This window comes from Elephas maximus, chromosome 14 (genome assembly GCF_024166365.1).
Source record: "Elephas maximus indicus isolate mEleMax1 chromosome 14, mEleMax1 primary haplotype, whole genome shotgun sequence".
NCBI lineage: Eukaryota > Metazoa > Chordata > Mammalia > Proboscidea > Elephantidae > Elephas > Elephas maximus.
Window position 1 is genome coordinate 38,510,380 of NC_064832.1, and position 22,263 is coordinate 38,532,642.

Sequence of the window (22,263 nt, forward strand, 5' to 3'; positions counted from 1 at the left end):
ATGAACATTTATCCACAAATGGCAAGTGTGTTAAATTATGGCCGACGCTCCTTCCCAAGCTGCTGGTTTCCTAGCTCTCTCTCACGTGAGTAGCCATCCAGGGTTGGACGGGAGGCTCCCCACACCCCACCACATAAATTTCCGTGAGGACAAGTGTCCATACCACTTTAATCCTCCTTCATCATGGTAAGGTGTAAAGTTTTCAAGTGGTCCAGGCACAAATGGTTGCTCTCCAGGGCATTACAAGCTTGAACAAAGTAACATCTTTCTCAAGATATAAACATCCACCTACTTTTCCTTTTTGAGAGAAGAAGCCTCTTTTTCTATGTGGCTAGGTTCTTGCATACAAATCCCTTGCAAATTTATTTTTCAGATTCCAAGCTTCATTAATTTAGTTGAATCTGTTCCTAATTTTTAACTAAATCTGCATTTCTCCCCAGTAACCTCTGGAAGGAGATAGAAGCCATACCACCATATTGGAGAGAGCGGGATCACAGAGCAAGACAGGCACAAAAGAGAAGCACAAAATCTTAAGGCACGTTTTCATATAAATTTATTTTTGTACCGAAAACTAACATCCAAAGGCAATGTTTTTATTGTACAGTAAAAATAATATCCACTAAGTTAAAAATAGGTTTTCGGGTTTTTTTTTTTTTTTTTTGGTTTTTTTTGCTTATAAGCCACTGATAACGTTTCCATTAAAAGTAACACAAAATTTACAGCTTGCAGCACTTGTAGAAAACACACCTGTTCAATAATTGGATAAATACTCTTGACAGATTTCAGTAGCCCATTACGTATCCTTTTTGGCAATGTCAGCTTTCTAAAGTCAATTAGCTTCTAAATTTGAAAGGCACCTGGTGGCCAGCATCCTGTTTATTATTCAAGGCATCCATTTTATTTATCTTTTTTTTTTTTTTTTGCACAGACTTGACAAGTCCGAAGACTCTATTAAGTTAAAAAGAATGAAGAAATATAATACATTTGATATCTGCAAACAACATTTTTTTCCCCCTTAGCTGCAAGTCTTCCCCAGGGGATTTACAAAGTGCACCAGTTAAATATGTCTGTACATTTAAAACATTAAATATGTCAACAGCAAGACATTTTAAATATTTTGAACCAAATACTATAGCACAAATATAATTTACAATACTTTGCACAGAAAACATTACATCTGAAATATAACTTTAGACATTATATAAAAATACATCTATTTTCCCTCCTCCTTCGAAAAAGTATTTGCAGGTTCCAGCATGATGTAACAATTCAGAAGAACTTAACTCTTCAGATGATCGTCCCTTTGCTTTGAAGATGACACCTTTTCTTCAACTGCATAGAGGCACATAACCAGGAGCTGTTGTTAGTCGCTGTCAAGTTGATTCCAACTCATGGCAACCCTGTGTATACAGAGTAGAACTGCTCCATAGGGTTTCCAGGGCTATGACCTTTCAGAACCAGATCACCAGGCCTGTCTTCCAAGGCTCCTCTGGGTAGATTTGAACCACCAAACTTTCAGCTAGTAGCTGAGTGCTTAACTGTTTGCCCTATTCAGGGACTCCCAACCAGGAGCTAGATGCAGACAATTAACGACCCCCGTCCCGGTAGCCCAAATGCATCTTTTCATAAGGCCAATCATCACGGATGCAATCCGGTTTAATTCTAGGAATTCATTACAAAATTTAAAAACCACTGTGTAATAAGAAAGCCTTTAGATTGTAATACACCTAGAGTTCAACATCTCTCATTGGTTGTAAATACACATGCTCTCTACAAGGTCAAGAGCGTGGACAGAGGGTCTTACTGTACCACTGTGGCCATGCCTCTTAGTAGTCTCACACACCTATATACATCTTTCTTGGCTTGCTTTAAAAAAAAAAAAAAGTTTACACACATCCTAGGAAATACATGATAACGCGCCACCAAAGTGGGTTCAATCTATATCTCGAACTTTAAAAGCCCCAAAGTAAGTTGCATCTTGGTCTGGATCTAGTAGTGAAGGGTTGGATACCTGGATGCTTATTGCTTCACCAGATCGTAGTTTAAAAAATCCTCCGACATTTATGGAATAAAAATGGAATTCCGAATTTCCGGACCAGTATTTGGTGCTTCCTCCTTTCATCAGGGTATGAGAGCTCGGGATTTTGATGCTGGTTTTAGTGACGTACACCATCAGCTGAAGATACTCTGTGGCTAGGTCTCCTGACGTTTCATGATGTCGAAAGCAAATGTTGGCATACAGGTAGTAAAAGCCATCTTGGTTAACGATTAGTTTCCCGTTTCTGAAAGTCATGTTGGAGATCTTTGCCCAACCTCGGTCATGGTGCCAAGAGGAAAGACTCACTTTGTGAGAACCTGAGGAGAGAAGAGGTGTGTTAAAGTCAGCCTCCTGTGGGAGGAGGACAGCCTCATGGTTCCCTGAAGCTGCAGAAAAACACAGCACACCAGTCATTACCCCAGTGGCAGAACAGCTTCTCAGAATTTATTTTCTAAAGAGAGAAATACATTCAAATACATTTAGTGCTTTCTGCTAAGCACTTTCAAGCAGTTGTTGTTGTTAGCTGCTGTCAAGTCAGCCCCCCATTCATGGCGACCCCATGCACAACGGGACAAAACACTCCCCAGTCCTGTGCCATCCCCACGACCAGTGTGGACAGAACTATTATGACCCACGGCGTTTTCTCTGGTTGATTTTCAGAGGCAGAGCACCAGGCTCTTCTTCCTAGTCCATCTTAGTCTAGATTGATAGATGGACGGTGGCTATGCATGAGATACACTGGCCAGGAATCGAACCTGAATCTCCCACACGGAAGTCGAGAATTCCACCACTGAACCACTAATGCCTTAGCATGTATAAGCACAGCAGGAGAAAAAGGTGAGAAAAGTATGCTGGGATTGGGTTGAAGGACTTCACATTGCAAACCTGGAATTCCTGTACAGAGGCATGTTGACCACCTCTTATCACAGCCCCCAGTCCCCACTGTCACTGCTGCTAGTTGTTGGACAAGTCGTTATTGTAAGTTTCCATCGAGTCACTTCTAACTCATGGCAACCCCATGTGTGCAGAGTAGACTGCTCCACAGTGTTTTCAAGGCTGTGACCTTTTGGTAGTGGATTGCCAGTCTGTCTTCCAAGGTGCCTCTAAGTGGGTTTGAACCAACAACCTTTCAGCTAGTAGGTCAGCTCTTAACCATTGGTGCCGCCCAGGGACTTCCACTGGAAAAAGAGGCCTCTGCAAATATTTAGCCTAAGGGTGCCCCTAAAGAAAGCCACATGTTCTGGCCTCACAAAATACTTGCCAATGCATTGGATTCAAGAAGCTGTGAAAACACACAAGCTAATAGTCCATACAAGGCAGATCCTGATTTCTCATGTGTAAATAGAGTATAAAACAGTTCCAAAACGAACATGCAGAATTAAAGCTATCTTTCCCTGAAGCATCCAGCACTGGCCAAAACTGGGAGATAAATGGACTCAGGGGATAACTGGCCCAGCCAGGGCCACAAATCCTATTTCCTTCAACAGAAGCATACACTAACTCATTCCACTCCGTCACAAACTCAATAACCCTCAGAAAATAACCAGGAGTTTTGCCTTTTTTTTTTTCTGCCAATGATGTTGATGCTACGCGTCTGGAGAGAGAGCTATATAACTAAAACATGCTTTCTATTGCCAAAACGACTTTGGCACACACTCTAATGTAACATTTATCATATGTCATTTAAAGGAAACTGAAAAGACAAATGCAGAATACATTCAGAGCACACACAATTGACGCACCACTATTAACTTGATTGCCTTTGCTCACGTGCAAGCTAGTTTTCCATTCAGAGAAAAATATGTAGTTCTACCATAAGGTGCACACACGCACACACACACACACATATGCACACATACAATTTGTTTATGAAGCAAGTATCTAGGACGGGGTGCGTAGTTTAGGAAAATCTTCTAAAACCCAGACAGTTGGCTTCTTGTGCCCTTTGTCTTCAGTCAGGAACAGCTCCTGCCTGGGCTGTCATAGAGGCTGGGTGGTGCAGGCGGTTTGCAATCAGCTGCTAACCTAAAGGTTGGCAGTTCGAATCCACCCAGTGGGGACATGGAAGAAAGGCCTGGTGATCTGTTTCTGCAAAGAAGACTCTATGGAGCAGCTTCACTCTGTAACACATGGGGTCGCTGTGAGTCAGAATCCACTCTATGGCAATGAGTTTGGGTTTCTGGTTTGGTGCTATGGTAATGGCTTCAAAAAAATTTATTAAACCTTGGGTTTTTTTTTTTTTTTTTAACTAAAGACAAATGTGCCTTAAATCACTTTGAGAACAAAGTGGACTGTGTATAATTATTTAATTAAACTCAAATAATAGCCAATTATATTCCCTGAGTGCTTACACAAAGCCAGGTGTCATAGAAGCATGTTGGTATATTATCTAATTTTATCCTCATAGCTACCATGTGAGGTATACTATCATGATTTCCATTTTATACATGATGAAGCCGAGGCACAAACGATTCCAAGAATTTGCAAAAGGTCACATAGCCCGCAAGTAGTATGAAGGGGCCCCAAACCCATACAGTTGGATTTTAGAGCCCTGCTATGTAACGCTACGTCAATCTACTTCCTACATGAAAAGAGGAACATAAGAGCGTTGAATCTGATTATTTCTCTCTGACAAAGTCCACTGAACACAAGCACCTTGTGCCCTGCTTATATGATGGTGCACACTGTAAAAAGCGTGGGCTTTGCAGTCCACTAGATCGGCACTGAACTTCTAATGTTGCTGCCACTGTGACCCTGGGCAAGCGGCTGAGCCTCTGTGAACTTCAGTCTCCCTGTCTGCAAAACCTGAATGATAATACCTAACTTACACGGTTGCAGTGACAGAGGAAGAAAGCCCTGGCAATCTACTTCCAAAAGATCATAGCCCTTGAAAACCCTAGGAAGCACAGTTTTACTCTGACACACATGGGGTCCACATGAGTTTCAACTGACTCAATAACAATCGGTTTGGTTTTAGTAAAAATTAGAGATAATGAACACAGAGCAAAACACCCAATACACAGTAAGTGTTCAAGTAATTGCAAAATAATAGCAGTGATGTCCAATTATTATTCTATTATACTGTTCTTTATAATCTTTTTGACACCTACCTATCCCCAGGTGAAGTAACCATTGGGGATTATATGATGAAAGAGCTGGTGCATTAAAAGTAAGAGATGTAGGCACTGAGCTCTGGATTTTCTTATTCCTAAAAGATCATCAGACCTCTAAAACACTGAGTGAAACTCTTTCCCAGGGAAAATGCACCTGGAGAAGGGAGAGGATGTCTCATTTTCCAGAGCTACAGCCTCTTACAGGTTACTCTGCTGAGCCCCTACGTGGAACTCTGCAGGAGACAGCTGAGTATACGACTAACTGGATGAATCCATACACCTCAAGATCAGCAATGGGGGTGTGTCAGCTTTAGCTTGGATAAATACAGGTGGGCATAACAAGGGACTGCTCTTCCTATTATACACACTCACCCAGCAGTCATTTAAAGTAAACACCCACTCTGATCATCTGAAAATGAATGTAATAATGACGTCCTTTCTGGGATGATTGAGAATCTCTGTCTCCAGGGTGTCAACTTACTCATGGATCACCAGCTGCAAACTAAATGACCTCTAGAAGTTAAGGGCTCTCAAAAATCTTGTAACAGCCTGTGGGGTAAAGCACCTACCTAGCTTTACCCAAAGTAAGGTGGCCTTTGTCCTTGGTTTATGTGAAATAACCCTTGGAGTCACTGGGATGCCTAAGCCTAGAATTTCCAGGCCATACTGGAGCATTCATGCTGAGTGGGGGCCGGCCAGACCAGAAAAGACTCAATATCAACTGACCTCACAAGGCACGATTTGGCCTATCACGCAGGACTGGCCAATAAAAGCCTGAAACCCTAAGGCTCAGAGAGCTTCCTGGTTGGTGAAGGGAGGGTGAGGTTCCTTCTCTGAGACATATCAGCTCCACATTGGGGACCTTCCCAAACCTCACCCGTGCATCTCTTTCTTATGATGACCCTGATTTATTTTCTTTTACTATAATAAAACCTAAAACTGGTAGTTGTACGTATAATATCTTCTGCAAGTTCTGTGAGTAGTTCCAGAGAATTAATGAATGCAAGTATGGTGTCCTTTTAGCTTACAGGATTTGACTTAGCTTTTGGATGGCTAGGGGCTAAGAGAGTGTGTGTCGTGTGGGTGGCTGGTGTCAGAAATGGTGGAAGAGTGGGAACACAGGGATATACTTGATCTCAGCTTTGTGAGAATCAGTGGTATGCTAATTCTCATCCACGAAGTTATCACCTTATAGGCTAATAAGTTTATATATTTAAATGGGCTGATAAATGACTCTTAAAATACTCTTCAGCCTGTATGTAAACGCAACTTACCTGAAGGGATGTCGGTGGCATTAATAGTGAGATGAGCAAAAGGCTGAGTGTCAGGCTTGCCCCTCCTAGCCAGGTCTGACCATGAACCTTCCACCATAGCTGGAGATGAGAGAAGCCAGGTTAGCTCAGAAAGTGGTGACCCTATGGAATTTCAAATATTCACAGAGTCATGCTTACCTTTCTCTGCTCTGATGTGTTGTGATCCAACAATATGTTGTAATTCCTGAAACGAAATGGAAAAAAAAAAAATCTTGTTTATGTATTCAAACTTTCTCTATAAAGCGGTGAAGAATTCAGGGCTGTTGGATACATAATAAATTCACCTTCTTTTCCTTTAAAAGATGCTAGAAGTACATAAGCAGCAAAATTCCTTCATGTTCTAGGTAGTTATCAAAGGACGTTCACCCCAAAGAATGCCACTGCTGTGCTTACAAACTAGACCTCACATCCCATCTAACAAAATACTCTGGACAGTAAGAGGAAAGAAAAGACAATGTAATTTACAAAACACCGAATAATTGAACATAATTAAAACTATGTAGCAGGTACACAAATGAAGATGAAGTTAACAGGCAAAATAACAATTACCCAGAATATATGACCCTCTTAAATCTTCAAGGAGGTTCTTTTTATGTCTATTTCATTGCAGAATTCCTGTCATAACACTGGAGCGCAGACCACAAGAAAGGGAATGATGCTCAGCTCCCAGTGGCTAGTTCTTTTTTAGTTTAAAAACATCACACTGTATTTAAAGTACTGTATGGAAGGCTAAAAGCTTTTAGAGTACTAATAATTAACTTAAAATATTGCTGCAAATAGAGGTTTTAAGGCACAAGCCAGAGAAAGAAAGAATACAATACATAAAAAGTGGGGGTAATTGCCATACCTCAGTTTGAATAATGAAAACGAAGAATCCGTAAAGTAACCACATGCCCACCTGAATGAAGACCTTAAAAAAAAAACTTAGCTAACATTAAATGTCACATCTTGGGACATGGTAAGGAGTGAATGAAGGCTCAGGCTTTGACCTCCATTCAAATGTCTGCTCAGCCACCTACCAATTTAACACTTCAGTTTCCTTACCTGTAAACTGCAGATATTAACAGCACCTTTATCAGAGAGGGTGGTCATGGAGATTAAACAAGATAATGCATGAAAGCACTTAGCATTTTGTTGTTGTTGTTGTTGTTAACTATTCTCAAGTAGGTCCTCAGCTCGTGGCCATCCCATGAGTTGGGAAACGCCATCCCCATGATGGGTCCTGCACAATTCTCATGATCGACTGCAGACTGAACCACTGTGCCAGTGAAAACCCTATGGATGAAAACGGTCCAATCTGCACTTAGCATAAACCAAAACCAAACCCAGTGCTGTCAAGTTGATTCCGACTCATAGTGACCCTGTAGGACAGAATAGATCTGTCCCATAGGGTTTCCAAGGCTGTAATCTTTATGGAAGCAGATTGCCACATCTTTCTCTCACTGAGCAGCTGGTGGGTTCAAACCACCAACTTTTCAGTTAGCTGAGTGCTTTAACCACTACACCACCAGGGCTCAAGGGCAGAACTGGCCCATAGGATTTCCAAGGGCCGGCTGGTGAATCCGAACTGCCAACCTTTTGGTTAGCAGCCCTATCTCTTAGCACTGTGCCACCAGGGCTCCATGGAGCCTGGTAAATTTAGACATCTAGATGTTAGAAACATCTGGAGAGACACCTGATTTCTCTGTGGCTGGGATGGCCATTCATGCTAACCATTTCCCCCATTGTGTTCAAAAGATAAGCCATCTAGCTTAAGTTTGTTAGAGTGTCTGAAGAGCAAAACTTTGAAATATATACATACATACGTGCATACGTACATACTTACAGGCATACAGGCAATAACCAGCATCAATGTTATCAAGCTGGAAGGGATGTGGAGATAAAATAACATGTATTCTTCTCTCTGACTTCAAGACACTCAAGAGAGAAGAGTCTAGACTATTTTTAAAGAGCTCAGCTATCTATTTTTAAGTCCTAGAGAAGTCGCCGTGCTGTTCACTTTACAAAGAAACCTTAGAGGCTCCCCCAGGGCTACCCCTGCTGTTGCCTAGACCTGGGGCTGCTACACTGCACAGTTCTGGGGGCACCATCTATGGGGTGTTCTAGGCAAGCAGTGGCCCCTTTGGAGTTGTGCCGTGCAGTGGCCCTTTCTAGACCTCCTTCCTCTTCCGCTCTGTCCAAGATTTATTTCTCTCCCCTGCTGACCTCCAGTCTCCCAATCTCACGGCCTTTGGATTCCCAATGGTGCCCTGATTTCTGGAATTTCCTGGTTTTGCTTCCCCTGCATTCCCAAAAGGGACTTTTATATACAGTGTATCTTTATACACACATATATAACAAAATGTATAAGACATATCAAGAGAGTCCCTGCGTGGCACAAATGGTTAAGTGCTTGACTACCAGCCAAAGTGTTGGTGAACCCACCCAGAGGCCCTTGAAGACAGGCCGGGCAATTTGCTTCTGACAGTCACACCCCTGAAAACCCTATGGAGCCATTCTACTGGGTTCCCATGAGTTGGAACTGACTCAACAGCACTAACAAAAACAACAACACACACACAAAATGTGTCTTTATACAGTGTGTCTATTTTTATAAATTTATATATATACACAATGTATTATATATAATGTGTCTATATACTTTGTATATATCTTTATACAGACAATGTAACTTTACCTTAGTGCTGTTTCTTGAAGACTGAAATAGGAAGCTTTGAGCTAAAGTAATTTGGAGATGTAAAACTACCACTCTTTCTACCTCTAGTGCTGATTGCCTCACCCTTAGGTCCTGTCAGAGGGGAGAGGGAGGGAAGAAGAAGGAAAGCAAATGCTTTGCTACAAATGCCTGATTCACACTTTTCTACACACACACACACTTACTATTGAGACACAGGAACGGATTGCCCAGTAAGCAAGGTACACACGGGCTTACTTATGCTTACTAATCTGTAGTGCACAATTTCACCTGTTTTCCATCACATCAAAGATATGGTGAAACCCATGTGAAATTGTGCACTATAAATTAGTAAGTAAGCACAAGTCAGCCCGTGTGTACCTTGCTTCCTGGTTAATCTGCCCCTGAGAAAAACAAGAAAAGAGCAGTCAGTCAGACTACGGTGAGGGCCAACAGTTTGCCTTTCTCACAGGCGAGCTGCTGCTGCAGACCTGGGACCTGCCTCGATTTGAGAACTGCAATCCACTCGTATTCCAGGAGACATCCAGATGGGCAAGTCGGAGGTTTGCTGGAAGCTACAGGCTCATGCCAACCAGCTGCCAACTGAAACCACCAATTAACTGGGCAGGGGAAGTGTCTTCTCTGCCACCTGGAAATGAACACTTCCTGCCTGTTTGATGAGCAGCTTCTAACCAGGCTTCAACATGTTTGTTCCAGTTTGAACTCCTGCTGAGAACTGCATTTCTCACAAGTTCCTGAGGAGTTATACACAAGAATCACCTGGGGATCTTGTTCAAAATGTAGATTGTGATTCAGTATATAGAGGGTGGAAATGTGAATTCTCAGCAGGAAACTTGTTAGAAATGCAAATTTGCAACGGGGGTTCAAGCTGGAACAAACTGGTCCAAAGCCCTGCTTCCCACTCAGAGCTGCCACGGATTCATTTCATGTGACAACAAATTCAATAACCGGCACCTCACAAATGCACTTTCAATATCCCAGCTTCAAAAAAAAGCCATTATGATGATCCAGGATGAATTAAAACTCTTCAGAGACCTCTGAGGTAACCTTTCTCTCATGTTCCATCTACCGTTGGGCATCCACAAACTGCGATTCCTTTCAGGGACCCTATGGGAAGTTTCGATGTGAAAACTGGGGTGTATGATGTGCCCACAACCTCAGGCTACAAAAAGTGTACGCTCAAGACCTGCCCTTGTTCTGCACATCCCACACACAAACTTTTGATCATCCATATGAAACACTGGTGTTTCAGTGGCAAAACTCTTGCCTTCCGTATGGGAGACCCAGGTCCGATTCCTAGTCAATGGGCCTCATGCACAGCCACCACCTGTCCGTCAGTGGAGGCATGCGTGCTGCTATGATGCTGAACAGGTTTTGGAGGGGCTTCCAGATTAAGACAAACTAGGAAGAAAGGCCTGGCAATCTCCTTCTGAAAATCAGCCAATGAAAACCTTATGGATCACAACAGTCCAATCTGCAACTGATAACAGGAATGGTGCAGGACCGGGCAGTGTTTCATTCAGTTGTACATGGGGTCGCCATGAGTCAGGGTCAACTCACGGCATCCAACAACAACAAAGATCACTGTTATTTATTACAACAACAAAGATCACTGTTATTTATTTGCATAGTTATCAACTTATAAATACAACATTCTTCTAAGATTACATTTTTAGGGCGTCTGCAGAGGTGTAACTAAGGTATGGCAGGTAGACGTACTAATGAGCAGTTTCAATTGGCCATCGCAGTTTCTAGTGCCCGCTGTGAGAGATCATTCAGCAATTTAAAACTAACTGCCATAGGAGCTATTTTCTGTAGATAGGCCCCTGGGTCTTTGGAATTGTAAGTACAGGCACCCCTCAGTTGAGAACAAGATCCGTTCCTGAGTGTGTCTTTAAGAATTTGTAGGTAAGTTGAAACAGGTGCACACAGTTCTTATTTTGCCTTACTTCAGGGCAAGAAAAGGCTCAAAGCCTTTTCGATGATTTAAAAACCACACGTGCAGCAAGCGAAAGTGACTGTGATGAATAATTGATTGTGAGTAGGGGTTGGATCAATCGTTTCAAAGTGAAGACAAATTTACATAACATTAGAAGGGCAAGTATAAAAAAAAAAAAAAGAAAAAAAGTATAGCTGTCCTTAAATCAGAGGTTAGTGATCTGGGGACTTACTGCAAGCTTTCACAGGTGGGCTTGATGCATCCCAGTGGGGAACCTGGCTGCCCTTTAGAGCCACCTGGAAGCTTTTACAAGCTCCCTATGCCCTGAGCCCACTCCCAGCAAGTCTGCACTCACTGGCCTGATATCGACTTGGTAGTGTTTAAAGACGCTCTCCAGGAGATTACATATTAGTATGTGACAGGCACTGAGAGACATTATCACTAAATGAGTGATCCCATGAATTGTTTTTTGGTGACACCTGTATTTAATCACAGATTCAGTCTAGTCTCACATCTTAGGTATCTTCCACATATTGAAAATTTAAAAATAATCAGATTTGTAGCCACCAAAGTGTTTTCCCACGTATTCGATTCTTATTAGAATTGGAGGCCAGATAACTATTATTATCCTTCTTTTTCAGACAGATGGGGAAATGGAAGCAGAGAGAATAACGACTCACCTAACAATGCTGGGACTTGATCCTATGTCTTCAAACTCCTCTTCCAGAGCTATATAACCTCATGCCCCCTTAACAAACAAAAATATCACACATATTCATGAAAGCTGGGAAAAAAGTATGGATGGCCCTGTCAGGTAATTCTTGCAGGGTGGTTTTGTCCCTGAAGTAGGGACTCTACAAACGAGGGCCACACTCAGACTGGGTATCTGGCTGCTTGGCAGGATGGCCAAAGGAATGGAGCCTGGACACCAGGTAATATGGTCACAGAATTCCAAAGGGCTTCAGAAAACTGGCTCAGAGACCATGTTCAGGGCCTGGCTGGTGAACTCCCCAAACTAATCCTCAGAGGCTCTGTGGATGCAGGGGTGACACCATCACCAAACATGACCCATCGAGCCCACTCTGCGAAGGAGAGGCCATTCTGTCATGTTCCTCAAAGACCAGATACTTTGCTATGTAAATTTTGAGCAATGAACTTTCTCAGATACCCCCTTTCAAATAGTTTTTCATTTACAAACTCCTTTCTGAAGGAGTTCCTAGGTGGTACAGTTAATGTGCTCAACTGCTAACCAAAAGGTTGGAGGTTCAAGTCCACCCAGAGGCACCTCAGAAGAAAGGCCTGACAATCTAATTCTGAAAAATCAGCCACTGAAACCCTGTGGAGCACAGTTCTACTTTGACAAACGTGGGGTCGCCATGTATCAGAATTCGCTCAACCGCAACTGCTTACTAGTCTGAAGGAGTGTCCAAATTTCACCCAACTGACTGTCCCATTTATTTTCTAAGCTTTGCATTTCCAGATCTTTTCATCCACATTGGTCCTCTACTTCTGTCAGATTAATTGTTGTTGTTGTTCTTAGGCGCCATTGAGTTGGTTCCAACTCAGCATGACCCTTTGTACAACAGAACAACACACTGCCTAGCCTGTATCATCCTCACAAATGTTGCTATGTTTGAGCTCACTGTTGCAGTCACTGTGTCGATCCATCTCATTGAAGGCTGTCCTCTTTTTCACTGACCCACTACTTTACCAAGTGTCATGGATTGAACTGAGTCCCCCCAAAATATCTGTCAACTTGGCTAGGTTATGATTCCCAGTATTGTATGACTGTTTATCATTTTGTCATCTGATATGATTTCCCTATATGTTGTAAATTCTATCACTACGATGTAATGAGATGGATTAGTGGCAGTTACACTGATGAGATCTACAAGATTAGATAGTGTCTTAAGCCAATCTCTTTTGAGATATAAAAGAGAGAAGCAAGCAGAGGGATCTCAGACCACCAAGAAGGCAGCGCCAGGAGCAGAGCACATCCTTTGGACCTAAGGTTCTTGTGCTGAGATGCTGCCAGACCCAGGGAAGGCTGATGACTAGGACCTTCCTCCAGAGCTGACAGAGAGAGAAAGCCTTCCCCTGGAGCCGGTGCCCTGAATTCGGGCTTCTAGCCTACTGGAGTGTGAGAGAATACTTTGTTGATGCCATCCACTTGTGGTATTTCTGTTATGGTAGCACTAGATGACTAAGACACCAAGCACGATGTCCTTCTCCAGGGACTTGTCCCTCCTGATAACATGTCCAAAGTGTGTGAAAAGTTTGCAGAGTTCTTTATTCCCGTATCTTATAATTCAAACATTGTTTTGGGTTTCTTTGAATTCAGAAAGTTCCGAACATCTAATACTGGAAAATCACTAAAAGAGCATCCTAACTCCTTTTCTCTGAACAAATCATCCAGATGAAAGAGATCTTAAAAAAAAAAAAAAGTTACATATATTTTATCATAGTTTAAACCCAGCTGTAAATTAAACAACTGTTAACTTTCTGGACAAACATTCAGTATAATTATACATTGCCTACTTTTTTTTTTTTTTTACAATATCAGAATTGCCCGTAAATTTACAGAAGGAAATGTAGGCAGCTTTGACACACCTCCCAGCACTCCCTCGCAGAAGCCAGAAACAGTCTCCAGTGTGAGAAAGCAAGCAAACAGCCCTCTCTGCCATCTTCTCCTCTTGGCTAAGAGCAACTATTGAACTCTCCTAAACAGAACCTGTAGATTGAGTGGTGCAAGCAGTTAACACAGCTCAGCTGCTAACCTAAAGGTTGGAGGCTCAAGTCTACCCAGAGGCACCTCAGAAGAAAGGCCTGGCAATCTACTTCCAAAAAATCAGCCATTGAAAGCCCCATGGAGCACAGTTCTACTCTGACAACATGGGCTTACCATGACTCAACCACAACGGCTTGAACAGCGCAATATTCTGATCCCCAAGAAGATTCCATATCTGCCTTCTCGGAATACAGCATGCTCATCATTTGTTGCATGCAAAAGCCAAAGAGAATTGTTTGCTGGTTTCTATAAACTATATATGACAACTGCAGTTATTACTTACCGTAAGTTTAGGAAGAAAATTCACATGAATGAATGGACTTATTTATGACCACAGTGTAACAAGTCAGCTTTCCACTAAGTTTATGCATTTTTAGATAAGCATAATTTGGGCCTAAATTATGATAGCTTCATTTAACCCTTCTAAACAGGGCAAAAAAGGAAAATTGCTCTACTGGTAGCCAGCCAAAGGAACCATTACTGATTCAAGGCTTAAAGAAATGCTCTAGCATGCTGCCACCTTGTGGACATTGTCCGACATTGATGAGCCCAGGGCACCACAGTCAGACTTGGCTGACTTTAAACTGCACTCCAACCTTGCTCCAAACTCCAAAGACAATAGAGATGAGGACATTTCACCACACTGTTTTAATCCTCTCTTTGTACTGTTTCCCTGTTTAGGCTGCATTAACTTTTCATCTTGGAAAACTCTGGGTTGTCATAAACCAAAACCCAACCAAACCCACTGCCGTCGAGTCGATTCCAACTCATAGTGACCCTGTCATAAAAACCAAAAAAAAAAAAAAAATACCAAACCCACTGCCATCCAGTCAATTCCGACTCTTAGCAACCCTGTCATAGTACATTTAGACAGGAAAACAACAGATGGGCATTTTTTGTTTTATTTTTATCTCAATTTTTATTTAACTCATATAAAATGTTCGAGTTTCACAATTTCTCCTCCAGGAAACAAGTACACACAAGGTCAATGTGAACTGTGGTCTCTAGCAGTGTCTCTCGCCCGCTTCTCTTCTACTCGATATCCAAGAAGGCCGGCTCCCAGGAGACAACAGGGAAAACTTAAAGAGCGGTGTCTCCAGCCCACTGGAGCCAGGCTCTGTTCAGACACGTGAAAATCATTTAAAACGTTTTAAGATCTTTTGCCAGACAGGGAGGAAGGAGACATCCCAGTCCTGACTTGATCTTGATAAGTCAGGGCCATTTAGACGAGGTCGTACTGTGTAAGAATAAATATAAAAACCTGTGAGTGCTTTCAAGGTCCCTGGGTGGTGCAAATGACTACTAACCTAAAGGTTGGTGGTTTGAATCCACCTAGCAGTGCTGCAGAAGAAAGTCCTGGAGATCTGCTTCCATAAAGATTACAGATAAGAAAACCCTGTGGAGCTCAGTTCTACTCTGTACCACATGGGGTCGCCATGAGTCGGAAACCACTCAACAGCAACAGGTTTAGTTTGGTGTGAGTTCTTTCAGCTCCTCTGCACGGCTATGGGATTTTGCTTCAGGTAATTTAAATACTTACAGCAAATGCTAACCCCCCTTTGCAAACTCAGCCAAATTTCTGCCCCAAACGAGTCTGATAACATTCCAATTCAGGAATGAATGTTACTAAATTGGTCTTCAGTTTGTTTGACTGCAGTGTTTTTTAGTCTAACAAAATAATAGGAGTAGATTTCAGCCACAACCAAGGCCATTTCCAGCTGCAAAGATTCCCTGAGAAGGTCAAGTTGCTGGAATCTGAACGTGGGCTATTCCAACAGAAAATCCCCTCCTGTGCATCCTGATGTGCCTCGTGCAATCCATGTGGTGTCTGTCAATCAGAGCACTGAAGAAGTCATTTGTACAGCCAGATGCTGCGCAAACCACTGGCACCCGCACATAGCTGGGGTCTCAGGTGGCTGCCTCCCTCTGCAATACCAGCAGCAGCTGCAGGGACATCTGGCTGGTTGAACAAGGATTTAACACCCCGTTTGCCAGATATAATGCAGGGTTCATACTCTTGTTAACATATGTAATGCATTCATTTTAACATCTTAATGATACCCTTCATGTAATTCTTCTCCAACCTAGCTACAAGAACAGTATATTCATCAGCTGAGTTAACACATGAATGCCACCCATGGGTTGTTTCTGAAAATGAATAGCCAGTTTCCTATTCCTGCAGAGAACTCCTGCAGATTCCACCTTGTAAACAGCTCTGCAATGCGTCCCCTCCACTCCAGTCCTGCCTTCCTTCAAGCTTTCATCATTGCTTATTAGGATCACAATCATAGCTTCCTACCTCTCTTCTCCTGGGTCTCCTGTTCTCTTCACGCCCATTCATCGTTGCTGGAGTGCTGGTCCTAAAGCACGAATGGGAGCAGGTCCTTTCTCTTCTTAAAATCCCTCGGGACCTGCCTACGGACCTCAGGAACAAGTGCACATTCCTTACCAGAGTCCATAAGACCCTGTATGTCTGGGCCTGGCTACCAGTCCTGGTTCCAGACTCTCCTGTTATTCTTACCCTGCATCCCCAAAGAGGGCAGTGGTGGTTCAGTGGTAGAATTCTTGCCTTCCAGGCAGGAGACCTGGGTTCGATTCTCAGCCAATGCACCTCGTGCTCAGCCACCACCCATCTGTCAGTGGAGGACTGCGCGTTGCTATGATGCTGAAGAGGTTTTAGCCAAGCTTCCAGGCTAAGATGGACTAGGAAGAAAGGCCTGGATGCCTACTTCTGAAAATCAGCCAGTGAAAACCCTATGGATCACAACCCTCTGATCCTCAAGAGATAACAGGGATGGCACGGGACTGGGCACCATTTTGTTCTATTGTACACAGGGTCATCATGAGTTGGGGGCCGATTCACTGGCAGCTAGTAACAAACTCTTAAGGACACTCAGGGACCCCATAGATTCCTGTAAGTATCCTGCCCCCCTCTTTCTGACAGACTTTTACACACACTCCCTCACTGGAATCCCTGGGCGCCACAAATAGTTAAGTGCTGGGCTACTAGCCAAAAGGTTAGGTGTTTGAACTCACCCAGAGGCACCTCGGAAGACAGGCCTGGTGATCAGCTTCTTAAAGGTCACAGCCTTGAAAATACTATGAGGCAGTTCTACTCTGTACGCATGGGGTCGCCATGAGTCTGGATTGACTTGATGGCAGCTAATAACAAGTTTCCTTGCCAGAGATACCATAGTGTTTTATCAAGGGCTCACCTATAATTGCAAAGCTTTTATTTGCACTCTTAGTACACTAAGAGCACCCACAAGGTGCTATGCAGCAACTAAAGAGACAGGATTTAGAACAAATGCCTCAGCCTCTCTCTTCTCTTCCTCTTCTGATGCTCACCCAAAAAAAGCCCAAACCCTCTGCCGTTAAGTCGACTCCAACTCCTAGGAACCTTACAGGACAGAGTAGAACTGCCCCATAGGATTCCCAGGACTGTAAATTCTTATGAGAGCAGACTGCCACATCTTTCTCCTGTGCAGTGGCTGGTTCGGTTAGCAGCCAAGCACTTAACCACTGCACCACCAGGGCTCCCTCTGATGCTCACGCTGACCTTTAATCCACAGGACCTGATGGAACACTTTGGATGCAACTGGATGCAGCTGATAAATAAGATAAAAGCCAGTGGTATCACTCCAAAGCCACCCTAAAGCAAAGAGCGAATCCATGGATGAGTCTGTCACCTAAATGCGTGTTACAAAAGATGCAGTAGGCCCCATTCATATCAGTCCAGGTTCTTTAGAGCAGAGCTCTACAGGGCACCAGGGAAGAGAGGCAAGGAGCCCTGGGGGCCAAGAGGAGGTAGCTCCTCACCATCCCCAAGAGGGGCCGTGGGCTGGCCAGTGGCCCTATAAGTAGCAGGGGAGGAGAGAAGGTATATTGTTATTGTTGGTAGTTACCATCACGTTGGCTTTGACCCACAATGAAATGTTGCCCGGTTCTCTGCTATCTTCATGACTTTGGTGTGTCTGAATTCATTGTTGCAGCAGCTATTGTGCAGTGACTTCCAACCTTGGGGGATCATCTTCTAGCACTAAACCATACAATATTCTTGTGATCCCATAGGGTTTTAATCGGCCAATTTTCAGAAGTAGACTGCCAGGCCTTTCTTCCTAGTCTGTCTTAGTCTGGAAGCTCTGCTGAAACCTGTCCATCCTGGGTGACCTTGCTGGTATTCGAAACACTGGTGATCTAACTTCCAGCATCACAGCAACACTCACTGCACCACAGGAAGACAAACTGACAGAGGGTTGGTGGAAATGGGGTACAACCCCACTAGTCCTGAAGATAAAAGCAATCTCTGACTCAAGTCTGTAACTTTACATCTTGATCTCCAAAACTATTTTTTAAATATAAACTACCAGTAAAAAAACTCACCCAAAGTCAAAGTCTTCTCAACGCGGATTCTACCACCCACCACCACTGCCCACTCTTAACCTTCTAATCTCATCATCATCTGAGTCAATCACCACCCCACAACCACAAAAAAATCTCAGGGAAGAACCTGACCAGGATGGAGGTCAGACTCTTAACATATTCCCCTAAGTACAATCATTTGGGCATCATTTCTTCTAAAAGAAGTCAGCCAATTGGACAAGACAGGTCTTTACAAACAGCTAACCTATTAAACCCACCAAAGGGCTGAAGAACAGGACCCCTTGTTTTCATAAAGCAAAGTGATGCTTTTCCTAGCAGTGATGAGTATGCTAGAAATAGAAAATTAGCTTTTATTGTTTAACCTTCATGCTTTAAACGAGGAAGCTTCTGCTACAGTTAACAGTCCTCTCGGGTTTTCATAAAATAGCCTTGTGACAGCAATATTAGTCTTCATAAAGACCCCAGTTTTAAAATGTCTTCCACTATGGTACTCATTTTAAAAAAGTTTAATCTAAGGGCTTGGCAGAATAACTGCAGTGTGGCATCTTGGGCTAACTGTACTATTTACAATGTCTTGGCTTTATTCTCCCACTTGAAAATTAAGAATGCCACCTTATGTTGTTTGCAGAGCTTTCTACATTTACAAAACATCCCCTTGGAAAAAGGCTCACCTCCCAGATTCTCCCAGAAGGGTCTCTGACTGCTAGGAATCAGGCCCAAAGGGAAGCAGAAGGCACCAGACAAGCCACTGTGGACAGATCGTGGGGCAAGGCTGCAAAGCCTGGTCCCCAGCCAGTGAGGAGGTGTCTCCAGCCTCAAGAGGCTCCTGTAGGGGAGTCACTGAGGACCTGTCTACAGAGATGGAAAATTCAGCAACAGACACTGGTGATGGCCGCACTTGATGAATGTAATCAGTGTTGTTAAATTGGACATGTAAAAAATGTGAAACTGGCAAACGTTTTGCTCTATATATTTTCACAACAATAAAAAAAATTTGTTTTAATTAACAAAAAAAGAAGCTCCCTTCTCAAAGAAACAGAAAAAATGCCACATTTACGAGTGAGCTCCGGGCTTTTATGAATCTCCTTGGACACACCTAAGGTGACTAGCTTCTGGCAATATTAAAGAAGTAGTCCCCTGATGCCACCACACAAAAGGGAGGGTGTAGATCATCCGTTTATTCATTACACGTGTTCTTTACACTTTTGTTGAGCTCCTATGACGTGCCGGCCACTGGGGAGAAATGTCGCACAGTTCTTGGAAAGCTTACAAACAGCCGAGTGAGCCGGACAAGCCCCAGCGCATGTGATGAGTATGATGGTGGGGTGAGTACAAGACGCTGTGGGTAACCCGAGGAGGGGTGCCTCACCCGAAAGCGAGGCAGGAAGCACCAAAGCTGGCCTCCCTCGGGGACATAATGCCTGGGCCAAATCTTGAAAGACAATTAGGAAATTGTGGTTTCCTTGTCCACTGGTGGTTCTCACCTCTGCTTAGAATGCTTCCAACACCTCTTTGGTCTATACCCTGAGGCCTTCTTTAAAGACAGACCAGCCCTTTTTCTAGGAGGTAAGACAATAAAAAACAACAAAGAAACCAATTGCCACTGAGTTGACTTGAACTCATGATGCCCCCATGTACGTCAGCATAGAACTGTGTTCCATAAGGTTTTCAATAGCTGATTTTTTCAGAAGTAGATCACCAAGATTTTCTTCTGGTGCACCTCTGGAGAGACTCAAACCACCAACATTTCAGTTAGCAGCCAAGCACATTAACTGTTTGCCAAGCTATTTCCAAAACCACAGAGTCCACCCCAGAACTACACAAAGAAAAGTCTGGAATGGCATATAAGAATCAAAGACTTCAGAAAGGCGCATAATTCATTCATCCATCCATTCAACAGAGTTAATTGATGGCTACTAGGGGCCCAGAGTTCTGCGGGTGTTCAGGATACCGTGTTTACAGGACAGCTGTTTTCCATGCCCTCCCTGCCCTTATAACCATAGCAGAGAGGCTGAGAAGTGAAGGGCAGCTTAGGGAACTTCAAGTACTTTAGTTTGGCGGGGCCACTGAGTCCAAGCTGAGGTGAGAGTAATGAGATGGAGTAGGTCATGCTTGGTGAGGCAGAGGTCAGGGTGAGGGTTTGCAGAACACAGAGGACATTGTGTTACATGTTAAGGAGCTCAGCCTTTATCCTAAGAATTACAGGGATCCACTGACGGATTTTTAAGCAGAAAAGTAAGAGACATGGTCAGATTTACATTTTAGAAGTGACTTTGTGATGGAGATGTGGACCAGAGAAAGTGACACCATGGGTGGGCAACTATTTGCAATGATCCAGACAAGAAATGATGACAGTCTGTATTAAGGTGACAATGGCAGTGACATAAAGTAGAAAGAAGTATCTGAAGGTTTTGTAAAGAGGTAGAACTCTCAGGGGTGAAGAGTTAGAGAATAAATGTATAAGACCATCCATCCTCTGGCTTCTGGTTTGGGGTAATGAGGTAATGGCATTGTCATTCACCATGAAAGAGCACCCCAGATACGAACATTGAGAAGAGATGCTGAGTTCACCAACACTTTCTGGTCAATATGAGTCTTAAGGTTTACAATTATAATTATTACTTTTTACTTCAACCATCACCACCTCCACCACCACCACCTCCACCACTTCTTCCATCACCACCCCTACCATCTCCACCACCACCACCACTGCCACCGCCAACTCTCCCACCACCACCACCTCCACCGACACATCCTCCACAACCTCCACTACCACCACCACCACCACCACCTCCACCACCACCACCACCTCCACCACCACCACCACCTCCACCATCACCACGACCACCACCACCTCCACCACCACCACCACCACCTCCACCACCACCACCTCCACCTCCACCACCTCCACCTCCACCACCACCACCTCCACCACCATCACCACCACCACCTCCACCACCACCTCCATCACCTCCACCTCCACCACCACCACCACCTCCACCACCATCACCACCACCACCTCCACCACCACCTCCACCTCCATCACCACCACCTCCACCACCATCGCCACCACCACCTCCACCACCACCACCACCTCCACCACCACCACCTCCACCACCACCTCCACCACCACCTCCACCTCCAGCACCACCACCACCACCACCATCACCAACACATCCTCCACCACCTCCACCACCACCACCTCCACCTCCACCACCACCACCACCTCCACCACCTCCACCACCTCCACCTCCACCACCACCACCTCCACCATCTCCACCTCCGCCACCACCTCCACCTCCACCACCACCACCACCTCCACCACCACCACCTCCACCACCTCCACCACCACCTCCACCACCTCCACCTCCACCACCACCTCCACCACCACCACCACCTTCACCACCTCCACCTCCACCTCCACCACCACCACCTCCACCTCCACCACCACCTCCACCTCCACCACCACCACCTCCACCATCACCACCACCTCCACCTCCACCACCTCCACCATCACCACCACCACCACCACCTCCACCATCACCACCACCACCTCCACCATCACCACCTCCACCACCACCACCACCACCTCCACCATCACCACCACCTCCACCATCACCACCACCACCTCCACCACCACCATCTCCACCATCACCACCACCTCCACCACCATCTCCACCATCACCACCTCCACCTTCACCACCTCCACCACCATCACCAATACATCCTCCACAACCTCCACTACCACCTCCACCATCACCACCACTACCACCACCACCACCGCCACCACCACCTCCACCGCCACCTCCACCTTCACCACCTCCACAACCTCCTCCACCACCATCACCATCGCCACCACCTCCTCCACCATCACCTCCTCCACCACCTCAACCACCACCATCAACCTCCATCACCATCATCACCTCCACCACCATCACTTCCACCACCACTACCACCTCATGTCCTCTAAGAACCAAGACCGAGGACGGGGTAG

At 44.4% G+C, this 22,263-nt stretch overlaps 1 protein-coding gene across 2 annotated transcripts in view; it reads right to left on the reverse strand.

Annotated features, from left to right (window-relative positions):
- Positions 1-542: 542 nt before the first annotated feature.
- Positions 543-22,263, reverse strand: part of TNFSF11 (TNF superfamily member 11) — a 39,731-nt gene continuing 18,010 nt past the window's right edge. For both annotated transcript variants that reach the window (XM_049853138.1, XM_049853139.1), the window contains exons 3-5: positions 6,603-6,648; positions 6,426-6,524; positions 543-2,355 (exon numbers count right to left, since the gene is read on the reverse strand). In XM_049853138.1, coding sequence (XP_049709095.1) covers positions 1,934-2,355; positions 6,426-6,524; positions 6,603-6,648 — 567 coding nt within the window. In that variant the 3' untranslated portion in view covers positions 543-1,933. The remainder of the gene's footprint in view (positions 2,356-6,425; positions 6,525-6,602; positions 6,649-22,263) is intronic.